This window comes from Dendropsophus ebraccatus, chromosome 9 (genome assembly GCF_027789765.1).
Source record: "Dendropsophus ebraccatus isolate aDenEbr1 chromosome 9, aDenEbr1.pat, whole genome shotgun sequence".
NCBI classification, from domain to species: domain Eukaryota; kingdom Metazoa; phylum Chordata; class Amphibia; order Anura; family Hylidae; genus Dendropsophus; species Dendropsophus ebraccatus.
In genome coordinates this window covers 12512342-12534611 of record NC_091462.1, presented here as the reverse complement: position 1 = coordinate 12534611, position 22270 = coordinate 12512342, and the positions used below count along the sequence as shown (strand labels likewise).

At 45.4% G+C, this 22270-nt stretch overlaps 1 protein-coding gene across 2 annotated transcripts; it reads right to left on the bottom strand.

Annotated features, from left to right (window-relative positions):
- Positions 1-1061: 1061 nt before the first annotated feature.
- On the bottom strand, positions 1062-21980 carry GLB1L (galactosidase beta 1 like). Of its 2 annotated transcripts, none has more exons than XM_069982571.1 (16): positions 21823-21980; positions 14194-14363; positions 12698-12848; positions 11713-11773; positions 9668-9762; positions 8286-8466; positions 6457-6515; positions 5990-6111; positions 5862-5902; positions 5220-5338; positions 3823-3897; positions 3546-3635; positions 3351-3464; positions 2751-2882; positions 2442-2666; positions 1062-1659 (listed from the first exon to the last, which is right to left on the bottom strand). In XM_069982571.1, exons 2-16 carry the CDS (start codon positions 14223-14225, stop codon positions 1411-1413), a joined length of 1746 nt encoding a protein of 581 aa, XP_069838672.1. In that variant the 5' UTR covers positions 14226-14363; positions 21823-21980; the 3' UTR covers positions 1062-1410. The 2 variants fall into 2 exon arrangements, with proteins under 2 accessions (XP_069838672.1, XP_069838671.1); XM_069982570.1 differs by lacking the exon at positions 21823-21980 and adding an exon at positions 17090-17288.
- Positions 21981-22270: the final 290 nt, after the last annotated feature.

Sequence of the window (22270 nt, the reverse complement as noted above, 5' to 3'; positions counted from 1 at the left end):
ACCAGCCTTATTCATTCCCACAGTTTGGTAAATGAACTTAGAATACAGAGAAGGTGCTAATAATGTCTGCAGTGGATACAGATATAATGTATATAAGAAGCTGTCCACAGGGTGAGTTCTTACCTAATCCTGGTTTTTCACTGCTCGGCTGCCATACTTGGATGGGGGGAGAGAGCACGTCTCTATAAATTGTCAAAGGTTTCTTTACATTAACTCCATAATAACCACAGTGTAGCCTTAAAGGGGTACTCCAGCGAAAAGCTTTTCCCCCAGTAATTGAAACACATTACAAAGTTGTATAACTCTGTAATATGCTTCAATCACCTATCTGCCCCACTTCCCTATCTTTTCCCCCCACAACCCCCACCAGGAAGTGAAATAAACAAATTTACTGTACAAGCGATTTTTAAGAAGCTCCGTAATAGGTTTTAACAAAAGGGTTTCCTTCTGTCCTCAAAAAGCTGTTTTCCTACCTCCCTCCTCACTTCAGAAGAAGCAGGATTTCTGTGTCCTTTATGCTCTATGGAGAGGGGAGGGGCCGAGGGGGAATGACAGCGCACGGAGAGGAGAAAAGGCAGCCCTGCAAAATAATATCCTGCAATCTTCTCTCACCAAGTTCCTAGATAAGCACTGACTTTTCGTACCTGTGAATCCACCGTTTCATGTGCCCAGACAGTCTAAAACTTGTACAGCTGCTTTTCTCCTCTCCCTACTCACTCATCCCCCTCAGCCCCTCCCCTCTATAGGTTAGAACGCAAAACCCATCTTTACTTTGCTCCACTGTAATGAAAAAAGCTTTTTAAGTACAGAAAGAGATTTTTTTGTCTAATAAAACCTATTACAGTGTTTCTTAAAATCGATTGTACTATCGATTTCTGCAAAACAGTTTTAAATAACAGCTACACTTTAAGGTTACAAATGCACAAAGCGGCTAACCTGCTTGTTGATAGTTTCCAAGGAACGTCAGTGGCAAATCTCTACAGGGCCAAAATACCTCACCTCTAAAATAAGTAAAAATGAACAAAGATCTAATATAAGGACTGAAATGCGTTGACCATGTATCCAATCATAATGAAAGGTGACGTTTCGCTTTATTGACATCTATTTACATACATTGGGGTGTGATGTGACCCCATAAACGAAAAGTTAAAAATCAGAAAAGTGCAAATCATCCAAGTACCAGGAGGAAACAGAGAGGATTGTATTGAGAGATTCACATTCAGTCCCTGTGGCCTTAAGAGCCACCTTTATGGTAACACAGATGTAGCCAAGGTCTGGGATACTTCTATAGCCCCTGATCCCAGCATTGTGGCAGCAGCTTTATTGTAAGACTGGTTCCTCTCTGGAGCCGACATTCACCATTTCCAGGCCTTACCCAGTAACATTGTCACCTGACTAGACAGGAAACTTCTATAAGTCCAGGGCTCCGCTGTCTGACCTCACAATGTCGCCTCTCATTTTCCCCACATAAGTCCCATTCAGTATGGGCCTGTCCAGGAATATGACCATAGGCTGATCGGGAGCGTTCTCCAGTTCCAGCACAGTAATGTTGTTGACCTGTGAAGAGCTTAGAATAGTGCCCGGCACATAAAGGGTTACTTGTGGTCCTCGTACGGGCCAGTATCGTCCAAGATTGAAGCCGTTTATCCATACCTGTCCCTGGTGAAGAAAGACAACCAGACATTCGTTATATATGTGGATGCAACTCATATACTGTTATTCTGCTGGCAACATGGACAAATTCTAAGGACCAGTATACAAAGTTCAGTCACTGTGTATATAAATTACATTACTGATCCTGACTTACATCCTGTATTATACTCCAGAGCTGCACTCACTATTCTGCTGGTAGGGTCACTGCGTACATACATTACTGATCCTGACTTACATCCTGTATTATACTCCAGAGCTGCACTCACTATTCTGCTGGTGAGGTCACTGTGTACATACATTACATTACTGATCCTGAGTTACATCCTGTATTATACTGCAGAGCTGCAATCACTATTCTGCTGGTGGGGTCACTGTGTACATAAACTACATACATTACATTACTGATCCTGAGTTACATCCTGTATTATACTGCAGAGCTGCACTCACTATTCTGCTGGTGGGGTCACTGTGTACATACATTACATTACTGATCCTGAGTTACATCCTGTATTATACCCCAGAGCTGCACTCACTATTCTGCTGGTAGGGTCACTGTGTACATACATTACTGATCCTGAGTTACATCCTGTATTATACTGCAGAGCTGCACTCACTATTCTGCTGGTGGGGACACTGTGTACATTACATTACTGATCCTGAGTTACATCCTGTATTATACTCCAGAGCTGCAATCACTATTCTGCTGAGCCCAGAAACAGGTGATGAATCAAGTTGCCCCAATATAAGAAAGTAGCTGTTTTGTATGACATGCTTTTATACTTTGTTACCTTTGACCATTTGGGCAGTTTCAGATATGTGTCTCCAATGTCAGTGATTTTAAAGGTTCCGCTGTACATGGCCGGACCCGTCGTGCTGTCAGTCTGCGGGGTCTTCAGGATCTGATCAGCCATTATGTGAGGCCACCCTTGAGATATGGGACCATCCATATTTAGGGGATAAACCTTCCAGTTTTCCAGGACGTCAGTCCCCAGCGTCAGGTTACCTATTAACCCCTAGTACAATTAAGTAAATAAACTTCATTATCTGTACGTAAAGAGTGCGGGGAGAAGTCTCAGACATCCGGTTACGGTCTTTACCTTGAAGTCTTTGAGATCGCTGCCATAGTTGATTCTTCCCATATTTTCGACCAAAACATTCAGCCACTGTCCCTCCTTCCCTGTAACATTTACTTTCTTGAGGCTGTCCCTTTCCAGCACGCCGTAAAATTGCTGTAAAATTAAGTGGACTTATGTTAAGCAGCATTGTATTACATGGAATCAGTCAGCAGCTTGCTGGTAGTGTGATGTAAGCCATTTAATATACATGTGCGTGATAGGTAGATAGTTTATACTATGACTATGATGAATGATATTACTTACATGGTTCTGTGCAGCTGATTCAGAGATATCCTCCTCAATAAAAAGGACAATAACTAGTCCTTTCCATTAGGTGTGTGTGCTCTGTAGTCCAGGATATTCATGAACACCAGCACACTCTGGCAGTTGTCTATCTATACTATCTATAGGTAGACTGCTGCGTAAAGCCCATTCTCCCGCATATTAGGAGAACGGCTGCATAGAATTATGCAAGTAATAGATGGATCTGTTCAGCATTTGTATCATTAGTTTATACTGTCTTCATTTAAAGCAAAAGTACCATGATGATACATTCTTTTTAAGGCTGTAACTATCTCTTACCCCATCGACTGAAACATAAGCGCGGTCATGGATTCCATTAGCTGGCGATGAAACAGGAGTCTGCTCAGGGACGTCCCCGGTCAGGCGGGTCCGGTACAGCAAGAATCCAAAATACTGAATAGGTAAAAAAACTAGTCACATGTACTACCCAGATATATGCATACAATGGTGACACAATACATGTACAGACGTCACCTGCTTCACATCCTCAAAGGTGATTGGGTACTGAGTCACAAAGGGGTCAGCAGGGCACAGTATATCCAATAGATCCACAAGATCTCCAACCTAAAGAGGAAGGGGACATCAGTGATCTGGGGCTGCAGGCGGCCATACTTTATCATGTGGTTTCCAACTTTTGGTTATTGGAAAACTATAACTTATGCCGGGAGGGCATCCTGGGAGTTGTAGTTTTGCAGTTGCTGGGTGTCACAGGTTGGAGACCACGTCTGTATGAGTTGTATCAGACACTCACCTTTTTCAGTGTAACCAAACCATAGGAAAACTTTGGAGTGGGTGGTGGAATGGGTCCTTGTGGCACTGACTGGAACTATATAAAAAAAAACAACAAAAAAAAACACTTAAGCATGTAACTAGAGATGAGCGCAACTGGAGCATGCTGGATCTTTCTGGCATTTGATTACCGGCGGCTGATTACATTGGATGCAGCCCCAGAGAGAGTCCTGGAAAACATGGATACAGTCTATGGCCTATGGCTGCATCTATGTTTTCCCGGACTCCATAGGGCGGCATCCAACTTCTTCAGCCAGTAATGAAATGCTGCAAGCTCAGACTCCAACATGCTCCAGTTCCAGCATCTTTTTGGCTCAATCACAATCTATGTGTCCAGCTAAAAAAAGAGTAAAGCTGCTCTTTTAAAGCGACTCTGTACCCACAATCTGACCCCCCCCAAACCACTTGTACCTTCGGATAGCTGCTTTTATTCCAAGATCTGTCCTGGTGTCCGTTCGGCAGGGGATGCAGTTATTGTCATAAAAACAATTTTTAATCTTGCAGCCCTGTGTCTAACGGCCGGGGCTTTTATTTGTATATGCATTAGGCTGGCAGACCCTCTCTGTCCTTCCTCCCCACCCTCCTCAGCATTAGGAATGATCCAGGCAGATTGCTTCCTATTCCTCACCTGTGTGTATAATGAACATGGGCTGGATCGTTTATACACCTGTGCAATGCTTAAACAGCAGTAAATGTTCCTGGATCATTCCTAATGCTGAGGAGGGTGGGGAGGAAGGATGGAGGTGTGCCAGCCTAATGCATATACAAATGTAAGCCCCGGCCGTTAGACACAGCGCTGCAAGATTAAAAGTTGTTTTTATGACAATAACTGCATCCCCTGCTAAACGGACCCCAGGACAGATCTTGGATTAAAAGCAGCTATCCGAAGGTACAAGTGGTTTGGGGGGTCAGATTGTGGGTACAGAGTCGCTTTAAGGGTAGACTGAAAATAAATGGGAACCTATGGATAGATTTGATGTATGTGCCGGCAACTTTCCCAACACGTACAGCAAACATACACGGAAAACAGTAAAAAATTGTGGCCATATTACGGAGCTAGAAGCACTGGTTGAAGTGGATAATATCTCTATAGTATAACGCCATGTGGATAAGGCTCAGAACCATGAAAACTTAGGGCCGTATTACACGTGGCAATGTTGGATGATTTTTAGGTCAGGACCAGAAGGCACGATCAGCTGATGATTGTTGTCTTTATTACACAGAGCGGTAATCTGATGAACCGGCCTGAGTGGGCAGATTATCGTTCTGTGTAATAGGGCCCTTACAGACGTCTCTGCCGTGTGCACAATCCCTATATCAACTACTACTAATCAGAGCACATGTAGGGAGAGTATATACCTTACTAATGACTGAACGGATTGCTAGTAATTTATCTGTAGGGTCCCCTGCCTCGGATAAGGGGGCATCGTAATCGTAGCTGGTTGTGATCGGCTTGTAGATTCTTGGAAAATCGGCTCCTGAGGATAAAAGAAAAAACAGGGTTAACATCAGTAATTATCTGGGAACAAGCACAGACGGGGACCAGCTCTATAGGTATAAAGTGAGAATTACATAGGGATACATCCTGATCATGTGGCCAAATGGGTTTAAGGGGGTCTTGTTCTAGAGCAGGGATGGGGAACCTTTGGCCCTACAGCTGTTGAAAAACTACAATTCCCATCATTCTAAAGATCTTTACTGTCCAGGCATGATGGGAATTGTAGTTTAGCAACAGCTGAAGGGCTGAGGGTTCCCCATCCCGGCTCTAGAAATGGTGTGGATCCTATAGATGACAGACATTTGTGTCGTATCCTATGGGTATGCCATAAATGTTGGAGATGGGAATATCCTACTAACCTACCGAGGCACAAGCTCGGATCCTAGCTTCCCTGTATACACACACACACACATATATATATATATATATATATTAACCAGGGGACCTTTACCCTAATGCACTGTGACACCTGCGCCATTTTTGGGGAGAGCGTTTTTTCTTACCATTCCAGAAACCAAAGTTGGTGCCGCCCTCAAACATATACCTGAAAGAGTGCAGAACATAGAAGAATTTAACAGAGAGCAGAGCACTGATCTGCAATCCCATTACAATGGCCTAGCTATGCGCTTACATATTCACACTGGCGCCACTTTCCAAGATGGCTTGCAGACCTTGGGCCACCCTGTCTGTTGGGGTCACAGCGTGCTTATCCCCCCAGTAGTCCAGCCAGCCGGTGTAATACTCAGAGTTCACCTGCAGTAGAAACAATACAGCAAAGCACAATGCCTTTAGAGACAGCAATGAGGGACATATAAGACGACACAGTATGCAATGGGGCACAAGGGAAACTAACACATCTTCATATGGCCTATGAGACTGCACGCAAGGCATGGTAATAATGATTCTCTTACACAGAGAATTGAAATTAGCAACTAGACTGAAAGGGGCCCATATACTGCTGTCTGTAAGGACCCTCTGCTGTCTGTATGGGCCCCTATAGTCCGTCCTGAGGATATTCATCAATATGTGCAACCCAATCTATAGGCAGGGGATCAGAGATGATCAATATGTCTGAGTGCAGAGAAGTGATGCCATTACCAGGGGTCCTCTGGGCTGAAATCTGCGCATAGGTTCAAAGGCTTTAGTCACGTTGTCCACTGAAAGACAATAAAGATAAAGCCATAAGTTCATTTCCATGTCGTACATTTGCTCTAATGTTCATAAAAGTTTCCCGCCCTATGAAGTCTCTGTTGCCTGGAGTGACAGTGTGGGTAAATTCTGCTTTTATCCTGGATCCTCCCTAGTACAATACCCCTGGTGGTTTTATTTTCAGAGACAGCACCGCTCCTGTCTCCAGGTCAGGTGCGGTTTGCAATTAAGCTCTATTCATTCACTACGTTGCAAAACCTGCACCCAAACTGGAGACAAGAGCGATGCTGTCTCTGGAAGAAAGTGGCCATGTTTTTGTAGTGCTGGATAACCCCATTAAGGGCTTTTTAGACGGACCGACTATCGTGCAAAAAAATTGTTGAATTGTTCTGATTTAAGCGATAATCTTCTGTTGTAAACGCGGCAACGGTCAAACTATCAACGAAAATTTGTTTGTATATTGTTGATTGCATTTTTTCAGCTGACCTCAAAATCATTGTTAATAGTTCTCAACTCTGAGTGTAAACACTGGTCAGCCACAGTATAAAGATACGGACGCAATTACGATCATATTTACGAATGCATTAACTACTTTTCATAGTGATTTATCGTCTCGTTTAAAAGAAAAAAAAAAATTGTCACTTGTCGATCGCGAAAGGAGCGATTAAGTAATTTATCTGTGCGTGTAAAAGGAGCCTATGAGGACACAGGTTATTTTCATGGGACAATCAAGATGTAGTAGACACTTAAAGCTTAAAGTGTCACTGTTGCGTTTAAAAAAAAAAATTCACATGTCAAAAGTTTTGATCGGTCCAGGTCGGGGTGTTCAGACCCGTACCAATCAGGAGAACGAGAGGGAGAGGACAGCATGGCAGCTTTCCACTCTGTCAGTGAATACAGTTGGGCTCATAGACTGAGGGCATTATTACACAGCCCGATGACTTTCTGTAAGTGAGCGCGCTTACTGAGCCCATACGCTGCCTGACAATCGGGCAGCACAGACATCGTTAGCGATGTCCATGCAGCCCTTGTAAAAAAATAAACTCCTACATACCGGTCCATGCTCCCTGATGTTCTGCTAGCTTTGGCCTGCTCCTTGCACTGTCTGAGGTGACAGGTCACTCAGCCACTCACAGAGACAGTGCCAGGAGTGGTCCAAAGCTACCAGGATGTCAGGAAGCATGGACAGGCATGTAGTCACACAGTCACCAGTCCTAAAATCATTGGGCGTGCATCGCTACATGTAATAACGATGTGCGTCCGACCATTTTAGGTCTGAACCTAAAGAAACAATCAGCCAATGATCGTTTCATCAGCTGATCTGTTGTCTCTATTATACAGACGAATAATAGGTGTAATAATCTGTGTAATCGGGCCCTTACATTATAAGTCTGACTGATCACGTGACATGGAGCCAGGAGGGGAATGTGCTGCGTGTGGACTTCTCCCAATTCTTTCTCCTGATCTGTCAGGGTCTGAACACTGAAACCCAGGCTGATCAAAACTTTTGACATGTCGCTTCATTTTATCAGTGGACAGTGTCAACTAGGCGGGGCTTCATGGCGGTTGGGTCTTCTCCTCAGCCAGGAGATGGGATACAACTGCCTTGAAGCCCCGCCTAGTTGACTCTGTCCACTGATGAAATGAAACAAGAGTAAGGGGGGTGACAATATCACTTTAAACACCTTTAACCCACATAAATGATGCTTCAGATCTGAGGCGGTAAACCTCCACCACACCTGGAAGCACCCCTGGAAGTATAGACATAGATCGCTGACCTGGACCAAAGTCGACAGTAGCGTAGAGATCCTGTAAGGTGCCACACTTCAGAAAGTAATCCGCACTACCGTCTGTGGTGAATAGTACAACGTCATCCCCCAGGTACAGGCGGAACATGGTATGGAGGTGGCGCATATAACCGTAATCACAGGCCAGGAAGCTGCCGTATTCATTCTCTACCTGAAGGATCATAAACAAATCATGTTCAGTATGTGGACAATGGTTCCTGCACTGGCACATGCTTCACTCGTAAGTTATTGTCCTTGGTGCACGATAGAGGAAACCATTACAGTAAGCAGCAGAGGGTGGTGGACAGCTGCACAGATGATCAGTCTTACTTGTGAACGATCATGTGACTGTCTCTTTCCATTATTGTTGGTAACACATCCCTATGCTGCTGACAAACCATTACTGTTAAAGGGGCACTCCGGCAAAAATCTTTTTCTTTCAAATCAACTGGTTTCAGAAAGTTATAAAGATTTATAATTTACTTCTATTTAAAAATCTCTTTCAGTACCTATCAGCTGCTGTATGTCCTGCCGGAAGTGGTGTAGGCTCTCCAGTCTGGCACAGTGCTCTCTGCTGCCACCTCTGTCCATGTCAGGAACTGTCCAGAGCAGGAGAGGTTTTCTTTGGGGATTTGCTACTGATCTGGACAGTTCCTGACATGGACAGAGGTGGCAGCAGAGAGCACTGTGTCAGACTGGAGAGAAAACACCACTTCCTGCAGGACATACAGCAGCTGATAAGTACTGGAAGACTGGAGATTTTTTTTAAAAAGAAGTCAATTACAAATCTATATAACTTTCTGAAACCAGTTGGTTTGAAAGAAAAAGACTTTTGCCGGAGTGCCCCTTTAACACCACATAAAAGATGTGATCAGCTGACAACAAGCATTAGTCGATGGCGTCGGGGCCTCATACACCGGGCAGTGATTGGGAATGAACGTTCCTACCAATGTTCCACCCACATATAAGGCACATTCCACTAGATACAAAAACTAAGGGCCCTATTACATGGGATGATTATCGTTTGAAAAATCATTAGATCGTTCAGATTTGAACGATAATCGTTTAGTGTAATAGCAGACAACGATTAAACGACTATCCAGAAATCGTTAGTCGTTTGATAGAATTTGGATCTATTTTTATCTTTGATCGTTCCCAAATTGTTTGCATGGAATAAGACGTCATTCAGTCGTCGCAATAGTGGCGACATGATGACCGCAATAACGATCATAAGTAACAATCATCGCTCTGTGTAATTGGGCTAACGATTTCAGGTCGTTCGCCATAGCGGTCTTTTGAGATTGTTTATTATTAATCGTTGATCGGCGAAAAATCGCTTTGTGTAATAGTATCCTAAGGATCAGTCACTTTACCTGGACGCTGATTATATTCCCCCCATTGTTGTACAGACGTGGGCGCAACTTGGGGAGCAGAACGGAAAGCCAGGAGTCCACAGCATTCAGATAATCTGAAATCAGAGGGGACATGGATGAGACATCTGCTTCTATGTATAATGAACGGCTTAAAGGGGATCTGTCAGCTGCAATTCACTTTCCAAACTGCTGACACTGTTAGATGCTGTTAGGGTAAGGAGACACACGGTACCTTCCATATATTCAGCTGTGCTTCTAGAATGTAGAAAAATGCTTTTATTTTCTGAAACAAAGAGTCAAAGAAGCGTTCCCAAGCTCCTGAAATTCTGAGGGCTGTAATACCCCCTTACTCCCCCTCTGATCCCTATCCCTGCTTGATTGACAGTCACCTGGAAGCGAGCAGGGGAAGGATGGGAGGGGGAGCGAGGAGAGGTTACAGCCCTCAGTATATAAGGAGCTTGGGTATGCCTCTTTGTACCAGAAAATAAGGCTGCATTTTCATGTTCCGGATGTGGAATGCCTGTAACAGACTTCTCCCCCGCCCGGGCAGCATCTGTGATAAGATTCTGGGAGCGGGGGAACTGTACAGATATGCACCGCGCTGTAATGACAGCACCGCACGGCTGATTCATTACAGCGCGGTGCATATCTGTACAATTCCCCCGCTCCCAGCATCTTATCACAGATGCTGCCCAGGCGGGGGAGAAGTCTGTTACAGGTATTCCACGTCCGTGCTCCGTGAAGAACACGGAACGTGAGAATGCAGCCTTACATTCTGGAACCACAGACAGATATTTGAAAGAAACCAGGTGTTTCCTCGCCCTAACAGCATCTAACAGTGTCAGCAGGATGGGATGGCAATGGGAATTGAAGCTAACAGACTTACTTTAAAGCGATTCTGTACCCAAAATCTGACCCCCCCCCCCCCCCAAACCACTTGTACCTTCGGATAGCTGCTTTTAATCCAAGATCTGTCCTGGGGTCCATTCGGCAGGTGATGCAGTTATTGTCCTAAAAAAATACTTTTAAACTTGAAGCCCCATGCCAAACGGGAGTATCTGTGCCCTAACTTTGCACCACCCCTCCGTCCCTCCTCCCCGCCCTCTTTAGCATTAGGAATGCTCCCGGCAGATTGCCTCATATTCCCCACCTGTGGTAGCCCGGCACATGGGCTGGATCGTTAAGGACCCGTATAATGTTCAGCATGGAGAAAATTTTCCAGTGGCATTCCTAATGCTGAAGAGGGTGGGGAGGAGGGACGGAGGGGTGGTGCAAAGTTAGGGCACAGATACTCCCGTTGGGCATGGGGCTTCAAGTTTAAAAGTATTTTTTTAGGACAATAACTGCATCACCTGCCGAACGGACCCCAGGACAGATCTTATATTAAAAGCAGCTATCCGAAGGTACAAGTGGTTTGGGGGGGACAGATTGTGGGTACAGAGTCGCTTTAAATGCTCACTCCTATATAAGTTAAAACACAGAAAATGGCACTGTGATCTATGGGGAAGAGGCAGCCTATTACACTGTAGACTGCTGTATGTAATGCCGGATTGTGGAGAAGACTCTTTTCACACTGTGTTTTAAAGAGGTAGACATAAGGAACCAACCAGACAGACACTAGGAACCAACCAGACAGCCAAAAAAGCTGGGAACACTGTAGAATGTAAGGAATACGTTGACATACTCATCCTACTAATCCCTCACCACTTTAATTCCCGTGCATCCTGTGATTGGAGGCTTCAGTCACATGTCAAGTGAAGAAGGACCAGGACAGAGAGGGGACCAGAGACACATGAGAGTTGGTAGGGTGAGTATGATTTTTAAAATTTTACAATATTTCCAACATTATTATTATTTATTTACAGCTCGCCCTTGATTCCAGATACAAGTGATAGTGGATGATAAACAGAACATTACATGAATAAGGTAAATGGCAGACTGGTACATGGGGAGAGAGGACACTGCCCGCCAGGGCTTACTTACATCCTACAAGGATATTCATAGAGGGATCACATGGTAGTATTCCTCATCACATTATTTCTTACCTGGATCAAAGGCGCGCAGACGAATGTCCTTCTTATTCAGCAGCCAGGCCGGAAGTCCTCCCTAATACAGAGACCAACAAGAAGCGAGACCCATCACCCCCTGTATACTCTGTGACATGGCCGTTATAATCATTCTGCTAACAACTAAGCTAACAACTATAACGAAACCAATACAAAGCTGTCCGGATATGTGATGTATATGTGATGTTATGATCAGCTACGCATGACAGATCGGCCACTCACGCATATCGTACAGCAAGACAGATGTCAGAGTTATAGGTTTCATGTCTCCTTTGCTGTATGTAGCAGAATATTCATTTACTTAGTAGCAGAGTAGCCATATATCAATATAATCACATGGGTAACATTCTCTTACTTCATCAGCAGCTACACCTCCTTATATGCTCTGTGCTGCTGTGAGACGCAGAAATGTAAATTTCCACCTCTATTATTGGTGCATAGAATCTCACCTGTCCATGCACTGATTTTCTGACTGTAATTTACTTCTATTAAAAATCGCCAGTCTTCCAGTACTTATCAGCTGCTGTATGTCCTGCAGGAAGTGGTGTATTCTCTCCAGTCACTCTCTGCTCTCCAGTCACAATGCTCTCTGCTGCCACCTCTGTCCATGGCAGGAACTGTCCAGATCAGTAACAAATCCCCACAGAAAACCTCTCCTGCTCTGGACAGAGGTGGCAGCAGACTGGAAAGAATACACCACTTCCTACAGGACATACAGCAGCTGATAAGTACTGGAAGACTGGGTATTTTTTAATAGAAATAAATTTCAAATCTCACTTTCTGGTACCAGTTGATTTAAAATATATATATTTTTTGGGAACTGCCCCCTTTAATGCACAGCAACCAATCTGACCAAGCAGAGCTTCAGTGTAAAGCATGAGGGCATACCTGCAGATTGGCTTTAACCAGTGTAAAACGACTGGTTATAAACACAAGGATTCCCAGTTATTGCACGGCGCCTTACCATGTCCCACTCTGCGCAGATATAAGGTCCCGGCCTCATGATAACCAGAAGTCCCAGCTCCATGGTCAGGTTCAGGAATTGTTCCAGATCATGATCTCCCCTGAAGTTATACACCCCTGGCTGAGGCTCATGGAAGTTCCAGGGCACATATCTAGACAGCAAGGATTGTGGATTAACACAGAGAAGGTAATAATTATCCAGAATTCCGTCTATACGGGTCGTCTGGATAATTTCTATATACAACCCCTGAGGAAGGGCTGCAAAAACACTTACTGATGTGTACCAGACTGTAGGCTTTTATAAGAAGCTCTCCAGATGTTCTAAAACTACAACTCCCATCATACTCTGACAGCCTTGTGGCTGGCAATGGGTTGGAGGCTATTGCTATAGATCAGTATGTTACAACCTGTGGCTCTCCAGCTGTTATAAAACTACAACTCCTTCCATGCCCTTTGGCGGTCAGGGCCAGACAGGAGTTGTAGTAGTAGTAGTTGCAATAGCTGGAGAGCCACAGGTTGAATGACACTGCTCTAGAGATTGCGACCCGGTGGCCAATTTAAAGGGGTACTCCGGCGAAAATCAACTGGTTTCAGAAAGTTATATAGACTTGTAATTTACTTCTATTTAAAAATCACAGGTCTTCCAGTACTTATCAGCTGCTACATGTCCTGCAGGAAGTGGTGTATTCTCTCCAGTCGTTCTCTGCTGCCACCTCTGTCCATGTCAGGAACTGTTCAAAGCAAACAAACTTTTTCTATGGGGATTTGCAGTTGCTCTGGACAGTTCCTGACATGGTCAGAGGTGGCAGCAGAGAGCACTGTGTCAGACTGGAGAGAATACACCACTTGCGGGACATACAACACCTGATAAGTACTGGAAGACTGGAGATTTTTAAATAGAAGTAAATTACAAATCTACATAACTTTATAAAAAAAACTTGGTTGGCAACAAAAAAAATTCTTTTTGCTGAAGTACCCCTTTAAAGTGATAGTACAAGGGTAGAAAAACATGTCTGCTTCCTTCCAAAATTGCGCTACTATTGCCCACTGGATTTCAGCTAATCTCCTTTGACTTGAACGTTATATACAGTCTGTGGACAAGAGCCGTGCTGTTTCAGGAAGGAAGTAGCCATGTGTTTTATATAATCTTTTATAGCTGCCTAGTTCTGTAGGGTTGGATCTCCTGCGTCTGCTTGTTTATAAGCAGATTAGTCATCAGGTCTCTGGGAAAGATGGACGACAACCCTTCTGGGAGATTAACGGCTGTGCTAAGCTTTGACAAAAAACACCACCACTACTATGGCGTAAACCAGGGATAGGGAACCTGCGGCCTTGTAGCTTCTGCAAAACTACAATTCCCATCAGCCATTGGCTGTCCAGGCATGATGGGAATTGTAGTTTTGCAAGAGCTGGAGGGCCGCAGCTTTCTCACTGTCGTAGACATCTTTGAGTTGTTGGGCCTATGGTTTATAATCTGTAGAAGATGACAGATCTTACATTTGAACGGCGTTGAGCCCGGTCATGTACATTTTCAGAAGTCGGTCTTTCCAATAGGCAGAGGGGATCCGGAAATAGTGGATACTGCCCGAGATGTAGCGGAAACATTGGCCGTCCTTCAGGAAACAGTCCCTGTCGTAGTCAATAGTGAAGGATGGGTATCCCCAGACCTGCAAAAAGAGAGGAAAGAGTCAACCATTTATTGTTCATGGTGCCAGCATGTAAAGTGACGTAACAAGTAAGTGTTCATGCCCCGTGGGAGAAGCCATCGGTGTCACAGTGGTGCTTGCTACGGGCGGCTTGCTCATCCACTGAACTATTCTGAGGTAAAATGATCTATGCCGGTGTTCTCATTGCGGGGTGGAAAGATGGTGGCGTATAATGGGGTGTAGAAGCTCCCGGTGGGAGTCCGATCAAGGGGGACATGATTACTGCCAATAGGAAACGGAGCTGGTTGTGTCCCCGTTGGCTAATGCTACAATAGTATTAAGCCTTCAAGACCCAATAGCTACTGACCAGCCCAGTGTTCAGGGAAACCAGTTTAGGCCCCGTTCTCAAGTTCAGCCCAGTCTACCAGAAATAAGTATGGGAGCCCTCCTTTGGGCCCAACCATTGGGGATGAAGGATGGTGGTGAAGGGGATGGAAGACATAGCGCCAACAACCATCTAGACAGGATAAGGTATGGCTGTCAGCAGCTTCTTCAGGGACGGCCAGGCCAAGGTTGTTGGAGAGAACATCCTGTTGGATAATTCTGGTTGAATCTGTCTGCCCAGTGATGGGATCTACCAAGATTAAAATGAAGGTGAGGTGAAAATGTCAGATCTATAAGGAAGGACGGCTACCAAAGCCTAGATGTAAGGGATGCTTCTGTGTGTGCAAAGAACTGTAACCGAAAAGCCTGACCTGAGGGCCAAGGTTAACTCTCCGGTCCAGCAGAGACTGTGAGAGAGATGTGGAGAGAGGGCTGAGCTATGAGACCGCTGACTGAGATGGGAGACCACTGACTGAGATGTGAGAAACTGACTGAGCTATGAGACTGCCGACTGAACCGTGAGACTACTAACTGAGCTGTGAGACTGCTGTCTGAGCTGGTAGACTGCTGACTGAGATGTGAGACTAAGCTTTGGACAAACAGTCCTGCGTAATTCCCAACAAGCACATGTTCATGACCAATGGCTACTTGGGATTGCGGTCAGAGAGACCAGGCCAGAAGACATCTGGTGTAGGACAGGACCAATAGTAGCATCCATTTAGGGAGCTTCACTGCAGAGGGTTAAACCGAGGCCAGCAAGTGTTGGACGCTGTGGTCATCCAGGTTTTCCAGGCCTCCCTACGGCTGCATTCAACTTCTCCTCACAGCAGCCGAACACTCAGACTCGGATGAACCCGGACGTGCTTGAGGTTCGCTCATCTCCACTGCTGACACAATGTCTGAATCCAGCCTTATGCTGCGGATACTCACAGACCTTATGATCCGGCTCATGGCATACACTGAGTCACAGTACCCCGAGTCATGTGGTTTTCATCTGGCTGTTGCACAAAATTAATTCAATAACAGCATAAAATATATAATACAACTACCTGGTGTAATGGTCCCTTTACACGAAGCGATAATTGGCCCAATTGATTGTTTAACGATTTTGAAGCAACAATTTGGTTTTTATAACGATCAGCGTTTAGATGAATAAATCGGTAAAAAAAATAAAATAAAAAAATAAATAAAAAAAAAATAATAAATCGGTATTGTGATAGTTTGTAAGATTGCTTAAGCCCATCTCACACATCGGTGAATCGGTGAAGGACTGTTTACACAAAGCGATCTGCGAATTTTTAGCGAACGACCAACGACGATTTGAGAACATGTTGAAAGAGTACAGTGAACGATTTCTCGCTCGTCGCTTGATCGTTCGCTTTGTTTACACGAGCCGATTATCGCTCAAATGCGATCGTTATCATGAAAATTCAAACGATAATCGTTCAGTGTAAACGCACCATTATCCAGATAAGATATATAGAAGGGCTGCACACAAACCACATGCGTCTTCCAGTATGGGTGTATGGCGACTTCTCCCTGACAGATGATATCAGCAGAAAAACAGATTGGCATGCTGAATACTGACGCCCAATACTATTCTTGTCTCTCTATGACAGGGATGGAGACGCTTCGGCCCTCCAGCTGTCGCAAAACTACAATTCCCATCATGCCTGGACAGCTATTCCTGCCCTATGAGAACACATGCACGCTTGGCCTAGCTGAGCGCGCATGTGTACGACAGGACAGAAGGGATCGTAGTCGGCTGCACAAATGCAGATGAAGGCGTACAGCCATATTATAGATGACCATACACATTCAACTCCTGACTTCTTCACAGGCAACTCTGGCGTCAGCTTTCTGCCCACTCCAACCCATGCACGCTCTGCTAATCCGGGTGTGCAGACCATATTGTTCCCTATAATCAGCCATTTCGGGTTGGATAGAAACCAACCGTTTGCAATGAACAGCCTGAAGTGTTCTGTAGCATGACAGGGAAGTGTTCCCATCATGGCGGCTCTTCTTCCGGTAGTGGTCTCACTGTCGGTTTATATACCAGGGATGGGGAACCTTCAGCCCTCCAGCTGTAGCAAAACTACAACTCCCATCAGGTGTGGACAGCCAAAGCTCAGGCTTTGGCTGTCCAGGCATGATGGGAGCTGTAGTTTTGCAACAGGATGTATGTAGGAATGATGGCATTCGCTGACAGCAAGCAGAGATACTGAGAAGGGTGGTCGGAGAAGATGAAACACAAACGTTCTATAATGCACATATGATATGGGTTGTCAGGATTGCGGATGTGATAAGAGGATATAGCATAGTATACGTATGATATAAAGTGGTGATATGAGGCAGGTACTCACCAGGGGGCACAGGGACCCCAGCAGCAGCCAGTGCATCCCCACCGCCATGACCGCCTGTCTCCTCTGCTGTTCCGGGTTACAGAATCTCAGCACTTGGTTAATTCATCTTCATTCTTCTTCCTTTTCTTGAAACTTGAGGCTTGCCTTGAAAACATCATCGTCATGTGATCATCCGGTTCCTACTACCAGAGTCCACAGGGTCCTAAAGCCCGGATGAATCAGTGTCAGAAACAATTGTGTCCACAGCAATAGTTCCCTGATGGACAATGGGGTATAGATGATGAGAGAGGGGCAGGGGAGAGCGTGAGAAGAGACACTGGCACAGGCATGCTGAGCTACTCACATTTACCAATAGGGTCATGTGGCAGCTTAGAGGGGGAGGGGGTCACATGATCCTGTCCATTCATATGTGCATTATGTGCAGGGGACCCATGTGGCCTCTCTGCAGGCGATGCAATCCGCTCATGTCAGGGGTCAGTCCCCATTGACTTCAGTGCCCTGACTATAGTCAGCTGGTGACGCAAACACAGAAAGAGACCCCCTGGTCCATCTAGTCCGCCCTTATATTATTTCCTTGCTTATTATCTTAGAATAGATAGATGTTTTTTATGGTGCATTTACACAGGCAGATTTATCTGACAGATTTTGGAAGCCAAAGCCGGGAATGGATTTGAAAAGAGGAGAAATCTCAGTCTTTCCTTTATGACCCGTTCCCTGTTTATAGTCTGCTTCTGGCTTTGGCTTAAAAAATCTGTCAGACAAATCTGCCTGTGTAAACGCACCATTAGAGATAAGTGAGAATGCTCATTTGAGTATACTTTTCACTCGAGTATTGGTATAATTGATGTGTACCATGTGGTATTTGAGTAAAATAGCGAGTATCCTCCCCGCATGTCTGGCGGCCTTAATCAGCCAATAAACCTGCAGGGAAGAGGCCGGCACATTTTGCTATGCCACAGCCATGTGGGCCGGAAGCACAGCAGTGATTGGCCAGCTGCATCAGGTGATCTGGGTGCATACAGATCCAAGTCACCTGATGCTCGGCTCACTTGGTGACAGGGAGAGATACTGGAGCAGGGACAGAGCAGGTGTAGGGAATAGGTTCAGTAGGTAGGCCGCCAGTAGTTGTTAAAGCTGTTAGGGTAGCTTCACACGTATCGGACCCGCAGTGGATTTCATGCTGCGAGTTTGCAGCGAAACCCGCTGCGGATCCTGTACCGTGAAGCTGAATGGTCGCATACACGCAGCGGATCTGCTGTGCGTATGGGACCCGGCCCCTTTAACCCCCCAGCCACCGGCTGCCTGCCTGTCCGCAGCCCCGGCCCCGAGCATACATTACCTGCTTGGCGGCGCGACTGTGTGTGACGCTCCTGGATCCCCTCTCCCCATCAGCCAATCAGTGCTGCTGCCTGATTGTCTGATGGGGAGAGAGGGGAGTCGGGAGCGTCACACAGCCACGCCGCCAAGCAGGTAAGGTATGCTCGGGGCAGGGGCTGCGAGCGGGTGGCGGCTGGGGGGTTAAAAGGGCCGGGTCCCATACGTATGGGACCCATTGAGCTTCACAGTGCAAGATCCGCAGCGGATTTCGCTGCAAACTCGCAGCATAAAATCCGCTGCGGAACCGGCGCGTGTGAAGCTACCCTAAGGGTAAATTCACACAGGCGGATTCGCTGGGAGTCTCACGCACGAAATCCGCAGCTAATCTGCAATACACGTATTAATAATAATAATAATAATAATATGTTTATTGCAGATTAGCTGCAGATTTCGTGTGTGAGACTCCCGGCGGGTCCGCCCGTGTGAATTTACCCTAAAAGACAAATCTAACCTACTGATATGTACCTATTGTATAGGAGACGTCGGGGAGGTATGTGACTTACCTCCCTCCTCAGCGCCGTTACGGTGTGTTTCGGTCTTGTAAGACTGTTAGGAGAACTGCCCACCCCCACTGGGCTTATACGGCCCGCCCCTTTCTAATTATAATCAATGGAGTGAATGGGGGCGGACTGGATCGGCGCAATGGGGGCGGGCAGTGCTCCTAACAGTCTTACCGAACCGTGGAGCAAACGATTGACTGCACTGGAACGGCACCGAGGATGAAGGTAAGAGACATAGCTTCCTCCTTTGCATCTCCTGTTCAATAGGGACATATCAGCTGGTTAAATTTGTTCCCAAAAGTCATTTTCAGGACTAATATTAGTCTTACATATGATAAGGCCAGGATATGCGATTTTACCTACCTGCACCGTACCTATATGACTACACATATATATAGGCCTCTTGCTCAGAAGCTCCAGCACATTAGAGAGTCCCTGATAGGGTTAACGTATTGTTGGACCATTTCTTACCTTGGAAAACTTCTAATATGGACACTAGAAAGAATGTTTTGTCTCAAGAACTATTTCCCTCAGGGACATGTTTATCAGCGTTCAAGGCCGTTCTCAGAGGAAAGTTGCCTGTCTGTTACAGTGGGAATAATGTGAAAGTATCATTGCAGAGAATGTATTGTTCTAACCTTTTTGACCTTTTTGAATAATAATAATGAATACTAATATAGAAGCCATTGCGCATGACTGAATATCTAAATCACTAGCACCGCCTTATCTATGTCTTATTAGCATTTGTTACCACCCTATATTTTATCTGACTATAAAATGTGATTACCATAATAAAACTTGGGCCATTTTCTCCAGGCTTATAATCATGATACATTGTCTTATCTGTGTCCATGACGTATAAGTAACGAGCTGGTAATACTGCAGATTCCACCTCTAGATATAATTAAAAAACCATCCTTTACTTGGGTTTTTGGCTTCTCTCCATAGAGAGAGGTCAACATATAAATTTAACCTTATCACATACAATATACCAGTATTATACAGAATACTGGTATACGGCTAGTATACGCAGTAGTATACTGTGCTACAGTCTGTCTTATTGGAGTATGCAGTAGGAGTACTAGCAGAAATCCACAACTACCCAGGTGTTTTTTTTTTAGGACTAGTGATATCCCTGTGTGACACAGAAAATAAAATCCTCTGGATACACTATACCAGTATCATATGGTCTACTTAGTCTGATAGGGGTGCAGTACTGGGAGTCTTACACGCCTCCATGCTCCCCTTGCTGTCCCTGTTCCATTTCCGTGGTGTTTCTATCACTTTCTGAGGTTTTCAAGTGCACCTTTGTAGATTTACCTACCACGTCTACTGGAAGTTTGTTCCAAGCAACTACTACTCTTTCAGTAATGTAATTTTTTCTCATGTTGCTTCTGCTCTTTTCCCCAATAACCTCAGATTATGTCCCCCTTGTTCTTGGTTTATTAAATCCCAAATCATGATTCTTAAAGGGAACCTGTCACCCCCTGTGCCGGGGTAACAGGCTCCCGACCCCCCGCTAGAGCACCTTATACATACCTGATCCCGCCGGGTCCCGCTTCTTGATCCGGTCGGGTGACGGAGATATCAGCGCCCGAAAGCCCGGCCCGCGAGCTCCTGAGATGAGTCCAATACTCATAGAGAATGACAGAGCGTCGGACTCACCAGTCATTCTCTATGAGCGTTGGACTCATCTCAGTAGCGCGCGCGCTCCGGGCTTCGGGCGCTGATATCTCCTTCACCCGACCGGATCAAGAAGCGGGACCCGGTGTGATCAGGTACGTAAAAGGTGCTCTAGCGGGGGGTCGGGAGCCTGTTACCCTGGCACCGAGGGTGACAGATCCTCTTCAAAGGAACCCCAAGGGTCCTATTCCACAGGCCGAGCAGGGCCTGATCAACGATGTAAACTGGGCCTATTCCACGGCCCCGATGATCGCTAAGCGTGGGCTGCAGGGACATCGTTACTGATGTCCTTGCAGCCCTTGTTTCATACATTACCTGTCCGGGCTGCAGGACTTCTCCTTCTTCCACCCGGTTCCGCACCGCAGCAGCTTCGAAGCAGTTCCGGCCAGAGATTGGCTAAACGGTCTGTCAGTTCAGACAGCCCTGCTTCGAAGCTGCTGCGGCGCGGGACCGGGAGAAGAAGACCTGCGCCTGGACAGGTAATGTATGATGCTGCTGAAATCGTCGGTCGCCGCCGTGCACCACTATTCCACCGTAGCGATGCACTGGTGGCGAATGATGATTTTAGGTCTGAACCTAAATGAACGATCAGCCGATGACACGATCATCGGCTGATCGTTCTCTCTATTCTATGGAGCGATAATAATCGCTGCGATTCGGCCGATTCTCGCTCCGATTAATAGGCCCCTAACACTGTCCTGAAGGTTGCATCAGAGAGCTGCTTTGGATATCTTTCTCAACAGGGGAAGCGATCCCGATTCCTATGATTGGTGTGGACCCTGCCGGTCAGATCAGACATTCATCACTCATTCTGTATATAGGTGATGAGTGTTGTTGGTGAGAAAACCCCTTTATCCCCCTGATACTATATATGAGAGCATAGGTAACTCAGATCCTGGCTGTTTAACCCCTTTGATGCTGCAGTCATAAGTGACCATTCCATCTAAGTGGTTGAACTGTGGAAGGAGGGAGGAGGCTCCTTCTGTCACCTGTCACATGATTATGGGCTTTCTATGATAGTCAGGAGCCTAATGAAGAAGGGTTGTAGTTAGGATCCATGTTTTTCTGCATTATATGTGCCCAAATGAGACCAATTAATAATACAAGCCTTTGAATGCCAACGTTGACTAAGCAATTTTGGAACATAGTAAAAAAAAAATAAATGTCACTTACCCAACGGTGAGTGCTGCTTTTATTTTCTACCAATCAGATTGCAGCTTTCATTTTCTACCAGATTGCAGCTTTCATTTTTCACCAATCAGATTACAACTCTGTTCACCAATTAGATTGCAGCTTTCATATACTACCAATCAGATTGAAGCTTTCATTTTCTACCAATCAGATTGCAGCCATTATGTTCTACCAATCAGATTGCAGCTTTCATTTTCCACCAATCAGATTACAACTCTGTTCACCAATCAGATTGCAGCTTTCATATTCTACCAATCAGATTGCAGCTTTCATATTCTACCAATCAGATTGAAGTTTTCATTTTCTACCAGATTGCATCTTTCTTTTTCCCCCAGATTGCAGCTTTCATTTTCCACCAATCAGATTACAACTCTGTTCACCAATCAGAATGCAGCTTTCATGTTCTACCAATCAGATTGCAGCTTTCATG